The following is a 21136-nucleotide window of genomic DNA, read 5'->3' as shown; positions in this document are numbered from 1 at the left end:
CTTATCTGTCTATTTCCCACGCTCGCTCGTTGTCTCCTGCTAAAGCGATCTCTGTCTCACACACACACACTTGAAGGCACAAAAGCACCCGCACACAGCGAGATAGAGTGAGAAAGCAACGGTAGCGAGAAAAAAAAACAAGTAAATAAACTTTAGGCAAAAGTTTTTGGCAACTTTTCCCGGCAGTCAGTGGCGCATTTTAAGTTACGGCAATCGACAGGGGGTTCCGGGCAAAAAAAAAAAACACAAAGTGCGGGTGGCAGCAGGCAGCACAAGAAGTAGAGTGGAGTGCGCCCCGCCAGTACAGTGGGAATACAAGTTGTTGGCGAAAAACTGGCGCTTAAAACCGCAAATTTTACAGCTCTAGCCCCAAAGGGCAGACAGAGAGAGGGAGAGGAGAGACTCTCTCTGGAGAGTGAGCTCTTAAAGTTATAGATGGTAACGTAACTCTTACCTATTTTCTGCGCTATGATAATCCTTTATGGTGGGACTGCCACTGCTTGCTGCCACATGCGATTGTTGTTTGTCTCCACGCACAAGTTGGCAGGCCAACTTGCTGGCTGACCACGTGACCATCAAAAGCAAACACACACCACACACACAACAACCAACCAAACACACACACACAAACACGAACGCGTCACACTGTTGTTGTTGTTGTTGTTGTTTGCTGTTGTTGGTTTTGCCACTGCTTTAATGTATGCCAAAAAACGAGAGCAGAGCAATTAAAGCCCGCTTAAAGGAGCGTGAGTGAGAGAGAGAGTGAGTGAGTGAGAGTACGAGGGAGTGCGAGTAAGTGTAAGTGCTGCTCTCACTTTACTTGAGAATTTTGTTCTTGCGGTAAAATAAAAACACGCAAACAGCATTTGCCTTCTTCGTTCAACGCCTTCCTGCCTGACTGCCTGACTGCTTTTGCTTTTGTTTTTTTTTTTTGTTTGGCTGTAGTCACGCGTTAATTTGTACAGTTCGAGATATTCTAATACAATAATACACTCAATAAGTTATGTTTAGATTGCGTTTAGCGCACCCGAACACACGACTGCCAGGACGACCCAAAATGTTAGCGAAACAACGACAGGACAACGTGCTGCTGCCGGAGCCTGTGTGCACGCAAAGAACAGAACAGAACGGAACCGAACGAAACGAACGACGACAAGATTCACGCGCGATTCACGTTAGCTGGCGGCCCTGCGAGGCGACAGCATTTTTGCATACGTACTAAACACTGCGACGACTAAGCTTCAACTAAAACGACGAGGCAGCGGCAGGCCGAAGTGGAGCCACACGAGCCAGCCCCAACACGGCAAACACCCACGCACGAAGTAGGCGCGCGCGCTTACACGAAGCTCCAAACGAAATGTAAGAAGTGCAAGGCAAGGCCGAATGGACTGCTTTTGACTGGCGAAGCAACTGCGTGCTGAATAAAGAGTGGCAGAGCAGTAAAGCAAGCAGTCCTTTGCTCTCTCTTTCTCTCTCTCTTCAATTGAAGCTGTCGGAGGAAATAAAGAGATAACGTTTGTTTAATTGTTTGCTGATCGTTGGCAATGTGAAGTTGAATGGAATGGAAGAGAAAATGTGCAGCAAAGTCACTCTTTATAAATTTCTATAATGCAGTTGCTGCTCAAGAGAGCTTTAGATGTGGGGTAGCAGACATTGTGTAAGGTCACGATCAAAGCAAGCAACAGGTAAAAAAAAGAGAGTACATTTGTAATCAATTGTAATTGTAATTTTTTTTTGAATTTGCGATAGGGTATTCGCCTTCTTTTTATTAATAATATTTATTAATAATATATTAATAATATACATATGTATGTACATATGTATGTACCTACTATAAATACACTTTGCCACTGTTGATCTTACTTAACTCTTATTTTCATTTTTTGCCGATTGCGGATTGCGGACTTTGTCAGTGAAAGAGTGCCACAAGCAAACAGTAAATGTAGCTAAAAGGACGAAGCAGCTGAATAAAAAACATTAAGAGTAGTATAGACACAATCAAAGAGAGACGCAGCTGTATAAGAGTACGTGGGACGCGTACGTACCTACGCGTACGTAGGTATAAATTTCGTGTCTTGGCTAAGTGGAGACGCGAACCACAATGTAAAATGTCATGTAGCATAAATGTATTTTGTAATTTTTTGGCAACGGTTTATTCCGCCCAAATTTCAGAGAGGCCTCTGGGGCAGCAATATCTGGGGCGAGATTTCTATTTCTTTACCTTGTTCTAAATCTTTTAATGGCTTAGAAACAAACATCCGTGGTGTGGTTGATGCTGCATCAATGGATTCTCAGCTAATTAATATTCAAATCTAAATCTAAGGATCTTGCTCCTCCTACCTAGTGCATTCTTTCCCCCCCTTCAGCTGTGACACTTTCCCCTCTTACCCACACTGCAATTGCCACTGCAATCACTCAAAGTAAAAATTGTCATCAGCTTCCCCTCAAACTCTAACAAGACGCTAAAAAATGACAAAAATGGGTGGAAGAAGGGAAAGAAGAGAGATGAATAGGAGGGTAGAGAGCAATAGTGTGGAAGAGAGCAATAGCGGGGTGGGGGATGAGACCAGAGGGGAGTAAATGACAAAATGAAACCCGAAAACGAATTGCAACAAAATGCTCAAACACACTCAACAAAATTGACTTAAATAAATAAATGGTATAAAAACAAAGACAAAAACACATGAACAACGTGAGAGAGGGCTGATGAGGGGGGGATAGTGGAAAAGGGATAGACATCGGGAGTGAGACTCAAAGAACGCACCGGGAAAAGCGCTGAAGGCAAGTGGAACAGTGGAGCACACAGAGTTTCATAGAAACAAAGTGCATTGCATTCCTTTGCAAGCAGAAAAGAGACGAATAATCAGATGGAGAGAGTGAGAGAGAGACGCTGAGACACCGTTAGAAGTGGAACTTTGCTGTGTAACCAGGAGGCGGAAGTGGGAAGAGTGGGAGTGGGGAAGAGTGGGAGTGGGAAAGAGTGGGAGTGGGGAAGCGGTAAACTTTGTTGTTCAGCTTGTTGCAACATTTTCATTCCATTTTATGCAGTCAATGCAATGCAATGCAACATTCGAATCCAACAACTGCAACAAACAGAAGCAACGACTGCAACAACAACAACAACAGGAACAACAACAGGAACAGACAGTGACAACATTTAGTAGCTCATCCATTTTCATTTGTATTAAGCAAAAGGCAAAAGTGCTTGTCCTCAGAGAGACAGACAGACAGAGAGAGAGAGAGAGAGCGAAGGAGAGCGCTGCAAGGGAATTAGGAATAGATGCGTGAGAGGCACGAAATAATACTAGCAGCGTATGGCTGATACTTCCGAAATACTACTCAAAATCCAACAAAAGGTGGAACAAATTTTTACCGTACCCAGTGCAGGGATTAAATTCCATACAACTAATATTCATTAATTAATTAATTAATATAATTAATCTGCACAGGGCATGGTAAAAATTCATTCTACTTTTTGTTGGATTAATACAATAAATTAATTAAATATATATATTAGGTTAAGATTTGCATACTTGTCGTCATACTCTAATAGGGAAGATTCGATAAATAAAATAACGTAATAGTAAAAACAAAAACAAAACTAATATTCTAAGATTTTGTCTATGCAGAATTTAACTGGAAATCTCACTCTGAAAAACCCCCATAAAATCGAGAACTCAATATTAACCATGTAAAATGCAAATAACAGATTTGAGTACAATAGGTGTAATAGCTCTAGAACAAGCACTACAAATCGATTCGGTTAATGGTTTAATTTTAAATAAAAACTAAAAGATAAAACTGTTTAAGTATCTTATACCTGGAAATTAAATCAATGACATGATATATTTTGTAGTTCTAAATTAAATAAAATATTTTGTGTAAGTACAGTTTCTTGCATATATCCGATATTTCCGATACACGCACGAAATAAAACGTCCATCTCCAATGGAAATGCAACGGTACTGTTGTGCACCACCCCACTGCCACACCACCCGCTCGCCATAAGATAAAAGCGATGGCATTACTCAGCAAATACTTTTGTTGTTTGTTTGACAAAAAAGTCTATGCCACCCGCTCTACCTCCACACACAACACTCCCCTTACCCCGTACCCCCTACACCCACACTCCCTGGAGACGCTCGTTAGCGCAGCTGCCAGGAGAATTTATCTTATTTCTCCGAAATGCAACTCGATTTTATTTTATTTGTCGCTTTATTCATTCGTTCATTCATTCATCCATTCGTTGTTTCGCTCTTTCGTTTGTTCGTTCGTTCGCTCTCTCATTGTTTCTGTTTGGCATATTGGACATATTGTTAGCCCCCAATGTGATCGATGCAAATTGATGCGTATTGTTAATGGAACTTCTGTTCGGTTCTGCTCTGTGCGTAATAATGGAGCAGCAATGGAACGGATTTCAGTGGAAACTATTTCGATGGGAAAAGAGCTGAGCAGAGCAGTTAGGGAAGATTATTTAATGGGATCAAAGTGCCTAAAAGTGTATGTTATGATGATGGATTGTTGGGAAATTTAAAGAACGAAAAAAATAAAATTAAAAACAAATACTGAGAATATTATAATTTATATATTATTTAAATGGATTGTTGGGGAATTTTAAAGAACGAAAAAATAATAAGAAATACTGACGTATACAATAAATAATTTATAGATTATTTAAATTGAATGAAAAAGTAGTAGCACATAAATAAAATACATATATTAATGCTATCAAAACTTATTATAACCAGGAGACCCTCTTACCTTATATTCTACTTATATATATTATTATTATTATAATTAATATATTATAATTATTATTATTATAATTATTATTATTATAATTATTATTATTATTAATAATATTATTATTATAATTATTATTATTATGATTATTACTATTTATTGGCAAAGCTAAGGTTATCCTTACCCCACACTCTAATACCAACTTCTTCTCACTTAAGTCTGTCCAATAAATCAATTATCTCAGCTCATCCCCCCCATCTCTCTAGTACTCCTAAAATCTCTTCACTCTGTGAGGCAAAGAGAGACAGCGACAGAAGACAGTGTGCTGGAAGCAGGACACAGCTAGACAAAGCATTGCAAACGAGTGCAAATAAATAAAAACAAATAAAACTGTACTTCATATGCAAGGCGAGCATAAATAGACAGTTATATTGCCCAGGCCACACAGTGCAGAGAGAACGCAGCAGAGAGAGAGAGAGTGAGTGAGCGAGAGAGAGATGTCCCGTGTCGCTATCGCACGCTTTTTGGTTTAGAGTTCAAGAAATCAAGATTTATGACATTTTTATTACAAAAACGAGCGTCCTGTTAGTTGTGGGTGTACGTACTCTTACTACTTATACCCTCTCTTGCCGTACCCCCCTGCTGTTGGCTGTTGACTTCAAAAATATGCAGCCAGGCGCGTCATGCCATTATTTGGGCTTCGTCCCAGAGTCCTGGGTGCTGGGGGTTCTGGGTCCTGGGCCTGGAAATGCCGCCGCATGCAACGGAAGGCGCATAATTCACAAAAACAGCAGGCCATGCGATACTGCAACACCCAGGAGGCGGGTAGGGGCTGTGCGGGTGCTGTGTATTGTAGAGCCAAATGCAATGGGAATCTGTGCACAGGATAGGCACTTCCTCACCACCCTGCCTCATCCCTTTTGGATGCTTTTTGACTCTCTGACTCTCTCTCCCTCCCTGCCTCTCTCTCTCTCTCTCTCTCCTTTCTCTCTCAATTTTAATATAAACAAATTGCAAACGTTCTTATTTATGACATTTTTTTTTGGTTGTTGTTGTTGGTCTTCGCTTCTTCGGCTTCTTGTGTTTCTTCCAAGGGGGGTCAGTCTCATCTCACTCTCTCTTTTTTTTTTGTGTAAGGGCTTATGGGTGGGGGTGAGGCTTCCGCCAGGTGTTATAAGTGTGGGTTTGGGGCTGCATTTTGCCATAATATATGTAGTCCATTGTTTGCCATAAATCTGACTAAATCAGAAGGCAAACAAAACATATATACCCACACATTGGAAAATATTCAGCAAGAAATTGCAATGTAAATCTAAAGAGAGAGAGCGGCGGATTTTTGCATACTTATTTTAGATTAAATGTCAAAATTTTTTTTAAGCTGCGAAAATAAATACTAATAACTATATATAAAATATATATGTAGATACATATCAATCATACATAATAATTATTATTATAATTATTATGAATATAAATATTATTATTATAATTATTATTATTATTATAACTATTAATAAAATAATCTTAAGCTACCAATTTCTGCTTAGAATCCGCAATATAATATATATTTATAAATTCTAGATCTTTATGTTACCTTTCCATTGCCTAATACCTAAAATATGTATGTGTTACCATTCCGGAAAAACCACATAATATAGGCTACGCATCTTAAGGCAGCAATCAAGTACTGGGAACTTGAAAATGCATTTACCGAAAAGCCATAGGAACTAATACTTAAAATTAAATTAAATCATATAAAAATAAAACCAACAAATTTCCTCGTTTTCATTATCGTCATTTGTTTCGAATATCATTTTTTTTTTTGTTTAACATGGTCAGAGCTTAAAAATTAAACTTAAATCAGAGTTTACATATTTTATTCGCAATCGACTTAAACGTTATAGACACTGGCATGGAATTCATATTCATTCGAGAACATAATAATAATAAATTATTCATTAAACTTAATATAGCAAATATCTGTGTGTGCTTTTTTTTATTATAACTCACGGTTCTGTGTTCCTCGTGTATGTAGTATGCATGTGGTGCATCTGTGTGTGTGCGTGTGTGTGGGCGTGGCAGGTCTCTGTCTTATCACAAATGAACATCACTAAAAACGTGCTTATCCTTGAAATTTTTGTAGCCGCCGCGAGCTTCCTCTTACATTTAAAATAATTTAATTAAAGTTAGATTTTAAATATAGCGAATTTGTTTTTATCTTTTTTAGGTTTAAAATTATGTGATCTTGTCAATTAATTGATTTTGTTTTTTGTTTTTGTTTTTTAAATTAAGAAATTATCACAAATTGTTTTGTAGCATTTTTTGTCATCAAGTGTTTTAGTTTTAGCTTGTTTGTTGTTGTTTTTATCGAACTATAGTTAAGAATTGTTTAAGCCCTATAAAAATTAATGGTTTGTCCAATGGCATCACCAGTGATCCATGTCACGTATACGCTCCACGGGCGGATTACTGCAAAAAGGGAAAGGGGCAGCAAATATTTAATTAGAGTTTAAACTTTAGTTTGGGCTTAGACTTACGGCAACATTCGGGCCAGTGCATGCTTATGCAGCGGTGATATTTGCACTGCTGCCGATCCCATGCTCGATCCCGAGTCCTGGGACATGGTGCGTTGCATATGATGCATAGGATGTTGCACCACAGGGCCGCCCACAAACTGCAGCTGCTGCTGATGGTGATGCTGATGCGGATGGTGCGACTGATGGGGATGGGGATGCTGCTGCTGCAGCGGATGCTGGTGCTGCTGCTGCTGCTGGTGTGGCGGCGGCATCTGCTGCGATCGCCTGAAGGGATAGCGCCACGGACTCTTGGGCACATCCGACTGGAAACCCTTGTTCTCAACGCCGCCTGCGGCACCGCCAGCGCCAGCGCCAGCGCCACCAGCGCTGTTGGAGACGCCCGCGGGACTGTCACGTCGCGGTGCCGTGCCGTGCTGCATGTCACGCGCCTTGGAGCTTAGGCGTCGCAGTATGCGCGAGCCCAGACCGGGGGGATCCTCCAGGCTGCGACTGTTGCGTGGCTTGCGGTAACGCACATCGCTGGACTCCTCCAGGATCACATGGCGGTCGTAGGGCGTGCCATAGTACACCTCCAGCACCGTGGAGAAGGTATGCGGCCACACCAGATCAATGATGGAGATCAGCACACCCGCTATAAAGCACAGAATACCTGCAAAAGAACAACCAAAAATGAGTCTCTCAATGCGGGTAAATTCATGTATCCATGGCACTCACCTGCCACCAGGACCAGCCAGTAGCACCAGCCAAAGTGAAACTCCAGTCGTCCGCCCTCCAAATAAATGCACAACGGCCGCTTGGGCAACAGGCAATGATATCCGAGGGTGGTGCAGACGAGCAGTGCGCCCGTGAGCGCCTTCATGTATGCCCCATACCGGGGCACGGCAATCAGCAGGAGGTTCATCAGCAGCCACGAGGCCAGCGATGACCACAGCATTATGCTGGCAAAATAACCCGCCGCCCTGTACTGTCCGCCCCAGGAGAAGCCCTCGCGGCCAAGGCTAAAGTACTCGGCCACCGTCAGAATGGGAAAGGGCAGTCCGCGCTGCAGGGCATGTCGATAGTTGGCGCTCATATCGGTGGCTCCCTCCCACATGAAGCGCTCGTTGTAGTCGATATCCGGTGGCGTATAGTTACCCACGGGTATGGCTGTCGAAAGGCAATACAAACAAAAAATATATGAACACTCATTAAAAGCGACTTTTAATCATCTGAAAGGCAACACTGCAGCTGTAGCACCCTTGAAAGCCGCTTGACAATCACAAAATGTGCCTCAAATCAAGTCAGAACTTTTCATAGAAACCCCTGCCATACCCTCACACCTTCAAAATGCACTCGAAAATGAGTGAGTGGAACCTTCAGTGTAATTACAGACAAATGCAACACGGCACAACTGCAACCAAATGATTATTTCCTGTTGCAAGCGGAAGTGTTTTGGCTGATGCCACAAGGCGTATGCGTAATGCCACACATTCATTGTCAATGGCTTTAAAGCTCCAAAAATACCTCAACTGAACGACTCAATGGCTCAACGGCTTAAAAGTGCAACAACAACAACAATATTCGCATAATCAATGTGCAACAAAAATAAAATTATTTTGTATTTTTCTTTTTTTTTCTATTTGCTGTTTGCATACTTTGTTTAACATTCGCCAACAATTTTTCCGGTTTACGTACAGCGCACGCGCTTTTGGCCCGTTTTGCATTCAGTTTTGTTGTTTTTTTTATGCGAGCGCGTTGCTCAACAAGTTTTTGAATGTGAGTGAAAGAGAGAGAGGGAGAAACACTGCTAAATAAATGAATAAAAAATATTTGCATAATTTATAGACAACTTTGCGCACCTCTCGAGCGGCCAAACAACTTCAAAGCCCCAAAGTGATTCCGCATTCGGTTCAACAAAAATAAATATGTTTGTACAAGGGAGAAGCATTTGATACCCTTGCAGATTATAGTCGAACGATTTGGATGCATTATTATGCAATTGGGCTATGAATAAATAGGAACATGAAACTACAGTCTGTTGAATTTTTGTTGGTTTAACTGAAGAAAAAAAAATGTTTTTGTCTTAGAAAGAGGTTTTAAACGATAGTTCCACTGGCAGCTAAGCCACACTGGGAGAGAAACTGTATGAGAGAATGTGAGATAGAGCTTGAGGGGGATATAAGCACGACTATCCAATTTTTTTCTGCATTTTGGTAATAAAAACGATGACTGCTAAGCCACACTGGCAGAGAAACTGTAGGAGCAAGAGAAATGAAGCGCTATGCAGGAGATGAGCTTTTTACATCATGCTGACTACAATAATCTACGAGTCCGCAGATTCCCGGATATCTCTGCATTGCAAACCACACACAAAAATCATTATAATCGTACGCCCTTCTTGAAAGAGTATCTACATCATAAAAATCATATCATACAAAAGACTTGCCTTACTCTCAAGCTCAAGATATAGAACTATAGATGACGCATTGTATATCCCCATTAAAGTATAAATCTAACTAATGGATACTTTTGGGCATTTATTTTTGTGAATGGAAGAGAAACCCAATGTCCAAAATATACTTTGGTAATGCTAATTTTAGAATCAAACCCACTCTCTGCCACAGAATTATTTGTGTTTAATTTTTAAAAGCATTTTAAGCATTTATGCATAAATCATTAATCTTTTATTTCGCAGTTAAAAGGGGGGGGTCTTCATCGGCAGAAAGACTTCAAATGATATATGATTTCTCGGCTTGTGCGGCTGCTGCTCACGTTTGCCACAGTGTCTGACAGCAACAGAGAGTGACAATATATGCATAAAGAAATAAGAAACAAATAAACCCCCTAGCTAAAAGCTGAACAACGAGTGGCACGAGAGGTATTCATAATTAAAAGACAGAGGAATTAATTTTCGAAAGTCAATAAAAGAATGATGGAAAAAAAACCCCAGAGGAAGAATTATAATGGGAATCGTTTTGGAATATCAATTAATTGGAAAATCAAATAGGGAATCAAATCAAGCATTAAAGATAAAAGGTGGACTGAGAATATACAAAATTAGCTATTGAAGGAACGGGTATTTAGAATCGATCATTCAAGAAAAATACACAGAATTAACTATTACCCTTCACAGTAGTAATGAAATTAGAGCTAATCTTTTCGAATCATTTGGCGTGTTTCTACTTTCTGGGAAACATTTTTACTGATATTCCCTGATAGCATTTATTTTTTAGATATCTGTTCCACTGTCCCCCCATTGCTACAAGAGTTTCCAGTTCCGTGTTCCCATGCCGTTTATGGCTAATAATAAATACCATAATATCATAATTATAATTCCAATAAAATACCATTTTTGTGTCACCCTTTCCACCATACTATAACCTCTTAGAGGTCTATAAAACGATGACTTATATGGGAAATTCCCACGCCGCAGAGCTACCTCAAATGCCAAATACCTCTGCACCTCCTCCAAGCCAACGCCGAATGACTCATGTAACTGAAACGTAAGCCGTAAGCCGGCAAAGCGCTACAAATGTATGCCCAAATATCGAAAAACGCCCACCAATCCGACGAACGCCACGAAACGAGCTTACAAATTACAAACTCAACGCCAAGAAAATATTGTAAAAAAAAAAAAAAACAACAACGAAACAGACATTGTATAAAAAAAAGAGATTACATAAATCCTCAAAAAGTTGTCATATAATTTATGCTATGGGGCTTGGCCTTCGACTTGGGGCAAGGTTCTCTCCATCGTATGTCTGTCTGGCCTACGATTTTTTTGTTTGATTTTTCCACTCGATCACGAAAATGGCAAAAAAAAAACATACAAAAAAAAAACTAAAATAGAACGCAAAACAAAGTCAAGTATACGCACTGTCTACGCATTTTGTAGATCGATTGTAAAGTCATTAAACTGACAATCGTTATGATTTCCCAGTTGGTGGCACACCACAGAGACAGAGACTCGTTTTCGGATGTGGAAATTGTGTGTCGGTTCGCTGCTTGCAACGACGCGTTGCAACCGGTTCAATTTGGTAATTGTGTGGAGCGGATCGGAGCTCTACTTGATTCAAATGTGGATGTGGTTTATGGCCGAATCGATTAAGATCTGACATTCAGTCGGAAATTAAAAAGGGGAAGTAAAAGTAGGAGATACCCATTAAAACAAAAAATAAAGATTAATCGTTAAATGATAGATTTTAGGTAGGAGTTAAGGAAAATAGTTTAGGAAATGGTGCGTAAATTAAAAGGTCAGGGGATTAATGTGTGGGGTGAACTTTACAGAAATGGAAAGAAATTTCGAATTATAATGGATATTAGAATGTGCGGACACGAGTCCAGGGAAAAGAGAGACTTTGGGCAGAGGTATTTTCTCTTAAGAGTTGGGCAATAAAAATCATAATATTAAAAAAAATAAATAAAAAAATATTCCAAAATACTAAAGATTTAATTAAATTTAATTAAAAATTAAAATTTTATTTAAATTAATTTAATAGAAAATATTTTTGGATTTTAGATTTCTTATTTAAAAAATCTAATATTTTATCTTTTTCCTACTCCTCTCTGTCTATAGTTCTTCCCGTTCTACAAATATTTTGTAAAATATATACAGTCAAAACTTCAAACCATTAACCAATCGATTCATTAATAACTTTACAAGAAGGGTTCCGCTTTCGGCATCCATACGCCGCCCATAAACCCACTTCCGCAAACTTCCGCCAAATGTATCTTCTTTTTTTTTGCTTTATTAAATGTAAGAACCCCACAACACACAAATTACCATATACCCATACGAAATTAATGTTTTCCTACTTGATACTTGAGGCGGATGACGACGACGACGAAGACGACGATGGATGTGGCTATGGATGAGGCTGTGTGTGTTGATGGTAGCTCGCGCTTAAGTACAGCCAACAACAATAGCAGCAGCAGCAGCAGCAACAACAAAGACAAATAAATTTAAACATTTTTATGCCTTTTCATAATTTTAAGTGATGATTATGCTGATTTTGTGTGTTTACTTTGGGGTTGGAGGGAGAGAGGGAAGAGAAGATGAGTGGTGATGCAGAGAGAGAGAGAGAGAGAGAGGGAAGAGGTGTGGAGATACACAGAGAGAAGAGTGGAGAGTGGAGATGTGAATGGACGGGTTAAAAAACAATTTGGCAGCAGCAACAAAAAAAAAAGGAAAAAAAAAACTTAAATTAATCATGACTTTACAATAGACAAAGAGGCACACGACACACGACACAATACTCGGACACAAAGAGCAACAGAGAGACAATGGCAACCAATGCTGCTTCCAAATTATACGCCTCATCAGAGCAGGTACCTCCCCCTCCCCATGTGACCCTTCTGCCACATGTCTGTCTGCCTCTGTGTGTGTTTTAGAAATAAATGTAAGTACGTTCCATTTCTGTCATGCATTTTTTGGTCATCAGTCGAGTGAGCGCGCCGCCAGATGTCCATCTCCATTAGGAAATGAAACGTGAAAAGACAAGTACTTATAAAAAAAAAAATTGCAAATAGAATGGAATTATTTTATAAATAGAAAACTTTGCTTGCACATGTGGGCAGGTGGGCAAGTGGGCAAGAGGACAAGTTTGCAATTGGGCAATTGGGATGGTGTCCAAAGTTGGGCAGAAATGTGGACAGCCACAGAATTTGCAAGTGACACAAAAGGGTCAATAGCCCTTTTGTAGAAAAATCAATGGAGGCTATAAAGCCTATAATACAAAAATGCACACGGTCTTCGGAGTTAATGGAAAAGTTAATTTATTAAAAAAAGGCTAAAATCAAAGACTTTAAGTGAGTTAAAACCAATGAAAATATGGCAGTACGGCTTTAAATTTAAATTTAAAATAGATTTAAGCATTTATATTTTTAAGTGAACGATCCAAAAATTTGTTTACTAATTATAAATCGTAGAAAATAAGCTAAAATAGAAGACTTTAAGTGAGTTCAAAACAATCAAAATATGGCAGTAAGAAAATTAAATTTAAATTAAAAATAGATTTAAGAAGTTACATATTCTATATGTATATATATGTATATATATATATATTATATCTTGTATATTTTTTTATTTTAATATTTTTATTTTTCTAATTATAAATCGTAGAAAATCTAGAATTTCTGGACTTAAAAAGTTGTAATTTTAGTTGTAAAAGTCTCAAAGTCAAAGTATTCTGACAATAATTCATGTAGCTTCAGGTATACAATTCCTAATTGTGGATTTTTCCCATAAGAACCCAGAATTTTGGCAGAATTACTCAAAGTACTCTATAATGATCTCTAATAATGGGTTTTTTTATTCTTAACTTCTCAAAAATATACGAACCTCTATCAGCTCTATCCAGCTCTATCTAACCATAGCTACATATATCTCAATGAGTTCCATTCGGTTGAGTGAGTCAGCTACTTAGAAGGGAAGGCAACTAAAGGCTGAAAGCTGATGAACCATCAACAATTGCCACCTGGCAACAGCTGCAAGTTCCTTGCACTTCAAATGGAACTACAAAAAAAAAGGCAGCCAACAAACAGCCACCAGCCAAACGAAGTGTCTAAATGCCGCAGTTAATCGAGCATACGAAAAAAACACACCCACAAGAGACCTTAAAGAGGGAGAGACAACAATAAATGCCACCAGACCGCAACTCGAAAACTGCAACCCAAATTGGAAGTGCAACAAAAGTCTCATAAATGATAAATCATTAAGACCGCAGCAGATTGGCCCAAAAAAATCCAAACAACAAGAAGGCTTTTTATTCAAACGGTAATCATCATTATAAAATGATCATCATGCACAGATTTTGAACACCTCAAAATGTATTTGACATTTGCTTGACTTTGATTTGGCAATGGAAAATGCTTCAATTACAATTGAAAATCATACGAAAAAAAAAGAAATAAATATATATTCGACTTGGTAACGAGTGCAACAATTAAGTTGTCAGTGGAGCCATAGAGAGGCCTCTAAGACACACTCCAACGATTGACATGCGCAATTATCATATTCAAAATCAAACAGGAAAAAAAAATACATTAAAAAAAATGTATCTAAAACTAGAAACATTTTGTGGAGCAGACAGCCAGCAGCAGCTGTCAACTTGAGGCAACGTTTGCCCTTTTACTAAAAACAGAAACCCACAACGCCCACTCTCGCATCCAACCATCCATTCAACCATCCAACGGGCAACAAAAATAATAGAAATAACAATAGAGTGAACGGAGAATGGAGAAACACGTGAAACACTTTTTGGCAAACTTCATTCCGGTTGGTGTTCCGGTTGGGGTTTCGATGGGGCGTAAAATTCTACCGCCCTACAGGGGAGGTGTGTGTGTGTGTGTGGTTTCTGGAGGGAAAAGATAAAAGATACTCCACAAAATCTGTATTAGTGTAAAACCAATATGAAAACCGACATAATGCCCCCTCAACAGTCAGAGAGTCGGTGTTTGAAGAGGGGGGTAAATATCGACACATCTTTTTGCTTTTGTGCACAATCTATCTGTGGGTACTGTTGGTGTGTGTTTAGTGTCTACTCCAATTTTTAGTCAGTTGAAGTGTACATCTTTCTTTATTCTACTTTATTTTACTCGTCAGTATAGTGTCCATAAATAAATATAAACAAAGCCATGAAGCCATCAAAATGATAAATAAAAATAGGAATACAAATTTGACTTTCAGAATGCATTTTGACATAGATATAATAAGAATATGGCCGAAATCCCTACAAATATTTGCAGGAAAAACCTGTTGAAAATCAGTTCCAAAATTCCCATGCAAAACAATCGGAAAAACCCACAAAATGTTCAGCAAAAATCATTCCCTGTCTTCCAATCCCCACCAAAAGCCAATATCCAAGTTTCTCAATGCCCATTTAATTCCGAATCAGATTTCAGATTTCTATAAAGAAAATGCCCGACTGCCTGCCCTCTAAAAGGGCATTCTACTATAATATTTAATCTCCATATTTTGCAAACAAAAAATGATTGTTATGGGGCCACACACAACACACAACAGACAACTGCTGCTGCTGGCCCCACCGCCACTCGAAACATTTGCTCACATTTTGTGGAGTGGGAATAGATGAAGGGGTGGGGGGGCAGGGACCAGGAGTATGTATGGATTATTCGTGCTTGAGTTGACTTCAAACTGGCATTCCAATTGATTCAGCTGAGGTCTAAGGTAACATACAAAAGCATTTCACCTTTTCGATGAGCAAAGTGAGTGAAATCTGAACAAACAAAACAGATATACATATATACAGATACAGATATATAGGGGGTATATACATATATGTATACATCATAGAGGCCCGTATGGCAAAGCGTTTTTGCTATTTGGAATCGAATATTTCCGCAGGTGTCGAGCAGAGCGCGAGTCGAGTGGCATTTCAATTTGTTGCTGTTGCTGTTTGCTATTGTTGCTGCCCCAGCTGCCATTGCCTGCCCCTCTATCTACTGCCTCCATTGTTGCCAAGAATCGTGACATGCAACTTGACTTGGCACTTGGCAGGAGCCAACAACAAACAAAGTATCAGCAGCGTCGGCAGCAGCAACCGCAGCAGCAACTGACGTCACCGCCCACCCATCACCCTCGCGTTTGAGCCACCAAAAAATTCAGATGAATATAAATATCAGCCACAAAATTTTAGGAAATCAATTAGCCAGAAGCCTAACCTCAAGTCAAACCCCAAGTCAAGCCCCAAACGGCAGCAGCAGCAACTGCTACCCCTGAAGAAAATTAAAGCGTTTTAATTAAAATTTATCTACACAAAATGTATCTATATTGTTTTTAAGAAGAGTATACTGATTTTCTTAAGTTTTTAGTGATTATTATTATTTTAAATGAATTTCAAACGAATAAATTCCCTGGAAGAAAAAAACATCATATAGTACTACAGCTCAATGTTTGCTATTATATATTTATACAGAGCTAAACTTCTTGGTAAATCAAAATTAAATAGTTAAATGCTCTCTTGAAGGATATCCGCGTTTCGACTCTACGTATGCACAATTTTTCTTGCATTATTTTTGAGATGTTCGATAAAAATCTTGCATGAAAATTGCTCAATTGTTTTCGAACTTCGTTTTCGTTGGCTGTTGACGTTCGTTTTTTATCTGCTCATTGGGGGATCGACTCGAAAAGATGGGGGCGTGCAGATTGTGAGAGTTGGGAGGCACGACACAGCGCCCCAAGACGAGGGAATTATTTTGCTTAATGAATTGAAAATGAAAACTCTTTTCGGTCATACAACCGAATACCCCTTGAATACAAATGCCATTCAATCAACGATTCATTGGAGTAGGGGGCGTTTGAGTACAAGCATTATTCACATTCATTAATGAAAACGAAATAAACGGTCAACAGTTTTTATGCTTTTCAAGGGGCACTAATTTCTGGGAAAGACTTTTTTTTATATAATCAAAACGGGGAATTTCTTTTCGTTGCTTTTGGCGGTAGTAATTATTAATTTAATGATGTTTATGATTAATTTTTTGAGTTGTATTTTAGGCAATCTCAGTAGATATTTTAATCATATTTAATTGGACAGCAAGTCGAATAATTTCCATCAAATATAAAGAAAAGCTTTCCAATGCATATACATTTAAAAATTCCTATCATAAACCTCTGATTTAATGATCAAGGATACTCGCACCTTCACTTCGTGCCTCTTCCAATAACCACACACCATTAAAACTATCTCAAAGTTTACACTACAATTTCAAGCCCAATCGTTAAACGTTACCACTAAGTAAATTTAACCATAAAAAAAAAATCGAACTGAAACTCAAATACAAATAAATACAAACACAAATAGAAGCGAAGCGAAACTCTGGCAATCGTTGGGGGCCCTGCACAAGAAATAATCAAATATGACAACCCATTCACCCATTCACCCGTCGAATACGACACGAGTACTTGGGAAGACCCCTGATTGAAAGATTGGCAAACTTACCCGTCAGCGTTACATTGACATGCATGAGGCCAATGTGGGTGCCGATCCGAGCTGGTAGCTTCTCGCGTGAGAAGGCTTTGTACGGTGCAATGATGGTTGCATGTGCCACATGCCACGCGGATCCCAAACGAGTGACTGTCGGTTGTTGTTGTTGTTGTGTTGTGTTGTTGTGGTGCGATAAAGATGTGTGAAAAGATTGAGCATATGCAAATCAGGTATTATATTCATACTTCATATTAAATGAAGGTCACACATCTGGTACTCACCCAGTATGACTAGACCCACAAAGAGCGACAGTGTGACTGTCGAGAATGTTGTGAATTTCTGCAAGAATAAACAAAAAATAATTATACAATAAATAACAAGAATATACAGAAAATACTAGTATTCAACTTTAATCCAAAGCCAATTAATGTCACACAGCTCGTTCCACTTGGAAACATTCAACGAATATGGCGAACATAACGGCATTCCCTTTACAAATTTCACATAAGCGAAAGGATGCACTACTTTTGCATTTTATATAGTAGTAGACTTTTAATAGCAAATATTTTAATATTACAGTTTTTTCACTGATATAATTTTTAAATTTAATACATTTTTAAATTGGAATTTTAAAATGTATTTAATTTTAATTTTTAATTGAATTTAAATCGAAAACATTTCAAAGAATAGATACACAGTGATTTTTTTGTAGCTGTTTTTTATTAATTAAAAACCAATGTTGCGTAGAACTTTAGTGATATAATTTTTAAATTTAATATATTTTTTAATTTAAACTTTAAAATTTATTATTTCATTTTAATTTTTAATTTCTGTTTTTAATTGAATTTAAATCGAAAATATTTCAAACAATAGATGTAAAATGATTTTTTGGTAGCTGTTTTTTTTTTCATTCAAGTGTAAATTTTGGAAAATCCCAGTGTAAACACCAATGTTCTCGACTGTGAATGTACCGCTAATGGAACAGTGCTATTAGTATTGCCAAACTTTAATTAAGCCAACAATTGATCTCCGATTGTGACCCCAAAAGACAAGAAAAGGGCGCGCCATCCCGTTAACGGGTTTACCCAGAGTATTTGTATTTATACATACAATACCCCGTATATATTGTATTTTTTTTTGTTCAAGATTTATCTGACATCTGTTTGGAAACGTGCCGTCGATTACAGGCAATGCCACAATTCAATTAGACAGACAGACAGCCGACCCACAGACCAGCCGGCAACAGCAGCAGCAGCAGCGTGAGAAAACGTATCGGATCGGACGTTGAGGCCTCAAGTAGCGGCTACAATCCGCACGTCAATTAATATTCGATATGGTAATATATACCACACTTCTACGCTACGGTTAATGAAATGTACTTTATGTTTTACATTTACGATGATTCTAAGACATTTATGAGCACTATTTTAGATCTAATTTGATGCCAGGGAAACTGGTTGAGACTCAACCAATTGCACCCAAATGTCGGGCTATTAATTTGTTATGATATTTAAAATAAATATCTATGCTAGATTCTAATCAAATCAAATGTTAAATGGTTATAAATCTTTTGGGATGATTTTCTGTATGTAAAAATAAAACTAGCTCACAGTATTTAAATTCGGAACGAAATTTAATCAAATGAAAGATTCAAATTATACTAAAAAACTCCAAAAGGTTATTTAATTTAATTCAGTCGAGCAAAAAATTCAATATTTATTTTCATGAACTGGTAATTAAATCACATAAATTACGAACTGGTTAATTGATTAAATCAAAAATTAACTTTATTTAAGGTTATTTAAAAAATACGATTACTCCGTTAGCCCACTGGCCCACTCACCTGCTTTCGTACACCCGGAAATATGACCAAAAATGCCACATAGAATGTGGCAAATAGAACAGAGACTGCCACAATGGAGACATCACCGGTGACGGGTGTTCGGTTGGAGAATGAATATAGCGTTGGTCCCCCATCGTCTCGAAACGCGTCGAACCAGCCTTTCATGCTGGTTGTTGAGGCTTATGGCTGTGATGTTTGTGGGGAATCTACAACCATATGTGTGGGTAACAAAAAATCAATAAATTAATAAAAATAAATATGTAAAAAAATAAAATCCCAAATATAAGAGCAATGGATGGATGGATATATTTTGAAAGAGCACTTAATTAATGAGATTTGCATTGCAAAATCATGCAAAGAGGCCACTCTCATCTCGCATCTTGCAGATACAATATCTGCAATTCGTGACTAAGCTTTTAGGTAGCGAATACTTCAATCCTCAAGTGACAGGCAGGCAGCTCAATGCAAAAATTAGTTTTGCAAATAGAGATAAAAATAATATGCAAATCAATTTATATATACATTATACCATTAGGTAGCCCTCTCGTACCCGGAAATGTAAAAGATACCAAAGAAAAATAGATAACGAATTTCTGGCATTATTTGAAACAAAGGAATTTAATTTCAAAGGCCTCAACATAATGTTTGTTTCGAAAAGCCACGAAGATTGAACGAACCAGAAATGAGACCTAGAACCGGATTCCAGCAACAAACAAATTAACAATAAAACGCGATTCCAACAAAAATCTTCAGATGCGATGAACAATTAAGAGAGAGACTGAGAAACCGCCGGCGAGAAGCCATCATCAGCATCAGCTGCTCGCTGACTGCCGGACTTCTGCCACTTCTGAGGGGTGGATGACGTAGGCAAAAGCTACTATAATTAAGTGTCGAATGATATTGAATGAGTCTTGAACGATAATATAGGTGTTTTGGTGGCGAATTTATAAATACCCTAGGAATAATAATACACGGGGCAACTACCAATGATATGTTAATGAGGTTGTCTAGAGGTTGAACTTGGGGCCATAGATCCACGACTGACAGGAGAGCTGTGAGGTTTTTTAAATTAAGATTCAATGGAAATTTATGGTAGTGTGGAATATGTATTTAAATCTCATTCTAAAGGCTTTATACTTTGAAGGAATATATTTATGAAAGCGGAATTTTAGAAGATATTTTATGGGAAAAGCATTTTTGACCGTAGTGGATGCAGAAAACTTTATAAAAGTCTACATTTTTGTGGACTTTAATTAAAAATTGGATTAAAGATCATTTTTGAAATTTTGAAGAATTTATCCGCCGATCCTTCATATCATGATCGACAATCCCATGATCTCATATCCAACAACTCATCATCTTTGTTGCAATCCAATCAAGAGACTGTACAAATGAAATAAAAAACTCATTATACCCCTTTAGGTTTTTTTTGTCAGCGGCAAAAAGGCAAAGGCTAGCGGTTAAGAGCATTGCTCATACGCATAACTTGTTACGTTGACAGCGGCACACGGATGTAAGTTTCGATCGATATCTCAACATTCAGTTGGTTTTACCCAGCACACGGCACAGCACAGCAGAGCACACAGCACGAGTTCTGGTGGCATGTGAAAGTCTCAGTCGAAAAGGGGCCCCAGGGTGTAGAATGAGAATCGAAACGAAATGCTACCCTTGGGATATAGATTTTGCAAGTTCCGCAACGAGGTCTGTTAAGAATTTCATTCTTCATTAACATTTAATTTATTTATTGTTCAATCGCCATCCATCCATCCATCAATGCTTTTTAAAGTTCACTTACCAAACTTGTCAAACAGAAACTGGCATACAAAATAATTGTTTTTTTTTTGCTTGTTTTTATTTCGATTTGATTGGTTTTTTTTATATTTTGTTTAATCCAATTTCGATGGCCAATTCAAAAATGTATATCTTCGTGTTAGCTAAATAATCGAAAAAAATTTGCATTTATGATTAATGGAGAAGATAATGGGAGACTGCCATCAATTTTTGCACGCACGCACACACACACTTTTATTTGCAGTTAAATTATTAATTAAATTTGTTGTTGTTGAAAATAAATTCTTGTTTTCACA

General features: G+C 38.1%; 2 protein-coding genes across 2 annotated transcripts in view; both read right to left on the bottom strand.

Moving 5' to 3' along the window:
• Positions 1 to 651, bottom strand: part of LOC111074210 (neural cell adhesion molecule 1) — an 85198-nt gene extending 84547 nt beyond the window's left edge. The window contains 1 exon segment of the mRNA XM_041592333.1: positions 455 to 651. The gene's annotated coding sequence lies outside the window, so the exon portion shown is untranslated.
• Positions 652 to 7073: 6422 nt separating this feature from the next.
• On the bottom strand, positions 7074 to 20950 carry LOC111080776 (dual oxidase maturation factor 1). The gene is made up of 7 exons (XM_022376588.2): positions 20845 to 20950; positions 19050 to 19255; positions 17488 to 17545; positions 17222 to 17356; positions 7995 to 8426; positions 7281 to 7929; positions 7074 to 7212 (listed from the first exon to the last, which is right to left on the bottom strand). The coding sequence occupies exons 2-7, from the start codon at positions 19212 to 19214 to the stop codon at positions 7170 to 7172; spliced, it is 1482 nt and encodes a 493-aa protein (XP_022232280.2). The 5' UTR covers positions 19215 to 19255; positions 20845 to 20950; the 3' UTR covers positions 7074 to 7169.
• Positions 20951 to 21136: the final 186 nt, after the last annotated feature.

This window comes from Drosophila obscura, unplaced genomic scaffold (assembly GCF_018151105.1).
Source record: "Drosophila obscura isolate BZ-5 IFL unplaced genomic scaffold, ASM1815110v1 contig_179, whole genome shotgun sequence".
Lineage (NCBI taxonomy): Eukaryota > Metazoa > Arthropoda > Insecta > Diptera > Drosophilidae > Drosophila > Drosophila obscura.
The sequence above is the reverse complement of the archived record's forward strand: the minus strand, read 5'-3'. Positions and strand labels throughout refer to the sequence as shown.